This window comes from Sphaeramia orbicularis, unplaced genomic scaffold (genome assembly GCF_902148855.1).
Source record: "Sphaeramia orbicularis unplaced genomic scaffold, fSphaOr1.1, whole genome shotgun sequence".
Classification (NCBI taxonomy): Eukaryota; Metazoa; Chordata; class Actinopteri; order Kurtiformes; family Apogonidae; genus Sphaeramia; species Sphaeramia orbicularis.
Genome location: NW_021941597.1, coordinates 55,001 through 58,404, shown reverse-complemented (window position 1 = coordinate 58,404; position 3,404 = coordinate 55,001). Strand labels below are relative to the sequence as shown.

At 50.7% G+C, this 3,404-nt stretch overlaps 1 protein-coding gene across 1 annotated transcript in view; it reads right to left on the bottom strand.

Annotated features, from left to right (window-relative positions):
• Window positions 1-596: 596 nt before the first annotated feature.
• The window catches only part of LOC115416369 (ribonuclease H1-like), an 11,739-nt gene continuing 8,931 nt past the window's right edge, over window positions 597-3,404 (bottom strand). Inside the window, exons 4-8 of the mRNA XM_030130114.1 lie at window positions 2,718-2,817; window positions 2,059-2,113; window positions 1,844-1,928; window positions 1,491-1,615; window positions 597-698 (exon numbers count right to left, since the gene is read on the bottom strand). Of these exons, the coding sequence (XP_029985974.1) occupies window positions 597-698; window positions 1,491-1,615; window positions 1,844-1,928; window positions 2,059-2,113; window positions 2,718-2,817 (467 nt within the window). The remainder of the gene's footprint in view (window positions 699-1,490; window positions 1,616-1,843; window positions 1,929-2,058; window positions 2,114-2,717; window positions 2,818-3,404) is intronic.

The window sequence follows — 3,404 nt, the reverse complement described above, 5'->3', positions numbered from 1 at the left end:
ATGGATAACCAAACACCAGTCCAGTTCAGACAAAAATAATAAATAATGAAGGTTTAGAGAATCTGCTTGTACTCTGAACATGTGATCATTTATTTGACAGAAGACCATCATCAGTAGAAGGTTTTCCAACATGAGCTGTGCACTAATGTCATTAGTTTTTCCAGACTGGACCTGTGGTTCACATCCTTTATTTTCATCCACAGGATCAACAGTGAAGTGAACATGTCAACATTTACACCACTTGAACCTTACATCCACTGACCCCCCAGGAACGCTGGGCCCATCAGTCTGACAGAACCCCCCTTTAGGGAAATTTAGTGGAAAAAACCCAAACAAAAAAGTTAGCCAAGAAAATATTTTGTGGGGAAAATAACCCAGGAAAAAAATGTAGTGGGAAAAAAATGCCAGGAAAACAGTAGAGGAAAAAAGTGAACATTAATAAACACACATTTAAAGTGAAGAAATGGAAAAAACACACATGAAAAGAGTTAGTGGGAAAAATAAGAACCATAAAAGACTTAGTGTGTGTGGGGGGGACTAGGAAAACCATGAAGTGGAAAAAACCTCAGGACTAAACTGTAGTGGAACCCCCCCCCTCAAACCACCCATCGAATGTGTATAGGCTTTGCTGCTCCTTCTCTGGCCAACCTGTCCGCCTCTTCGTTCCCACGGTGACCAGCGTGGCTACGGACGTCCACCTGCAGGAAGAACAACACAGACTGAGACCACACCCCTGACATGCCCCCCGACACGCCCCTGAGTTACAGTCACAACCCCACCCCCAACACGCCCCTGAGTTAGTCACAACTCCACCCCCAACACACCCCCAATTTACAGCGACAACCCCACCCGACACACCCCTGACACGCCCCTGAGTTACAGTCACAACCCCACCCCCGACACGCCCCTAAGTTACAGTCATAACTCCACCCCCAAACACGCCCCCGATTTACAGCAACAACCCCACCACTGACACACCCCTGAGTTACAGTCACAACCCCACCCCTGACACGCCCCTGAGTTAGTCACAACTCCACCCCTGACACACCCCTGAGTTACAGTCACAACTCCACCCCCGACACGCCCCTGAGTTATAGCGACAACCCCACCCCCGACACGCCCCTGAGTTAGTCACAACCCCACCCCCGACACGCCCCTGGGGTACGGTGGATGGACCCTGACATTGGCTTGTGTGCTTGAACTGTGCCAGTTGTTTGTTCAGTTCCACAGACTGTCAGGATGTGAACGTCACAGTCTCAGACACACGTGTGTTGTCATGTGACCTTTGTCGACTCTAGGTCAGACCACATGATGGCGCTGTTGGCGGGTTGATGAAGGTGGGTGTGGAGGAAAACCATTCAACCATGTCATCACTTAAACCAGGACCTAATTATTGGTTTACAGACATACAGGACCTCAGAGGTCTCAGGACCAGGACCAAGTCCAGATTCTGGTCCTAATCATGGACCTGTAAGGTGTGTGGTACTGACCCAGACCACATCCAGCCGAGTGGTCAGTCTGTCCAGCTTCATGAAGTCGTCTTTGTTGGTGATGGCTCCTCCAGATACCAGCCTCCACCCGTTCACCTTCCAGTGCTTCACCCATTTAGTCACACCTGAAAGACCCCAGCCAGAACCACTCAGACCAGAACCACCTAGACCAGAACCACTCAGACCAGAACCACCTAGACCAGAACCACACAGACCACAACCACAAAGACCACAACCACTCAGACCAGAACCACACAGACCACAACCACTTAGACCACAACCACAGAGTCCTGAACCCCCCAGAGCCTTAAACCCCCTCTACCAGTCAGTCACAGTCCTGGTCTTGGACTCACCATCGATTGTGAACTTGCTGTCGGTGTACAGGGCCAGCTTCTGGATGTGGTTCTCCTGGGCCAGTTCCAGAGCCCTGCACACTGCCTGAGCCCACAACCAGCAGGAAACACATGAGAGAAGAACCACACACACACACACACACACACACACACACACACACACACACACACACACACACACACACACACACACACACACACAGGTCAGCTCTTACCTGGATCTCTGCTCTCTGGCTGGTTTGTTCTCCTTCCAGTCGCTCGGCAACATTTCTGGAAAAAAGTCAAACAAATAAGACCGAATAAATAATAACAATAATATGACATGTCAATCATTTGGATGGAGGCGGACCACATCCAGGTTTTCATAGTCTCTAAATACTACAATACCCATAAGGCTCAGCGAGTGTTACCATGGAGACTCAGTGTGTCAGTATGTAGAAACAGTAGAGTCTGAAAAGCAGTGAATTGGATGTTTGTGGCTGAAATGCATTCTGGGAAATGTTAAATAAAACTGATCTACTCAGATGAACCCTGAAGCTAAAAACTACAGGTCAGTCCATCTCAGTTCACCCAGTGAGTTCAACTCCACCTCCTCCAGTTTGGATGACATATCATATCTTGAAAACCGTTGGTCCAATACAGTTAAATGGGAAATTTTGGCTTTTCTGGCTATGAACTACCTATGAACCAAATGTAATACAAATGGGAGGGGCTGAGGTTTAAAAATGCCATTTAATTGGGTGATCTGAGATGGACTGACCCTGCAGTGAGTCTCATGTAAAACTAACCTGATGTAAACACGACTGAGCTTAAAACACCCTGCCTACATTTCCCAGAAGCCCCTTCATTTAGTGTCCAGTGTTATTATCCTCACAGTGGGTGGTTACGGCCCCAGTAAACGCCGATGCCGGCTCGTGCATAGCTCCTCCCATCAGCCCAGCAGGAGCCATCAGCGTAAACGACCACAGCATCACCTGGGGAAAAAAACAACACAAATGAGAGGCCCTGAAAGCACGACAGGCCTGAGAGGTCCTGAAAGCACCGCAGACCCCAGAGGCCCTGAAAGCACCGCAGGCCTGAGAGGTCCTGAAAGCACCGCAGGCCCCAGAGGCCCTGAAAGCACCGCAGGCCTGAGAGGTCCTGAAAGCACCACAGGCCCCAGAGGCCTCTGAAAGCACCGCAGACCCCAGAGGCCCTGAAAGCACCGCAGACCCCAGAGGCCCTGAAAGCACCGCATACCCCAGAGGCCCTGAAAGCACCGCAGGCCTGAGAGGTCCTGAAAGCACCACAGGCCCCAGAGGCCTCTGAAAGCACCGCAGACCCCAGAGGCCCTGAAAGCACCGCAGACCCCAGAGGCCCTGAAAGCACCGCAGGCCTGAGAGGTCCTGAAAGCACCACAGGCCCCAGAGGCCTCTGAAAGCACCACAGACCCCAGAGGCCCTGAAAGCACCAAAGGCCCCAGAGGCCCTGAAAGCACCACAGGCCCGAGAGGTCCTGAAGGCACCATGTGTGTTCTGGCTACATCACCTGAAGATAAAACATAATTCAAAAATCCACCAAC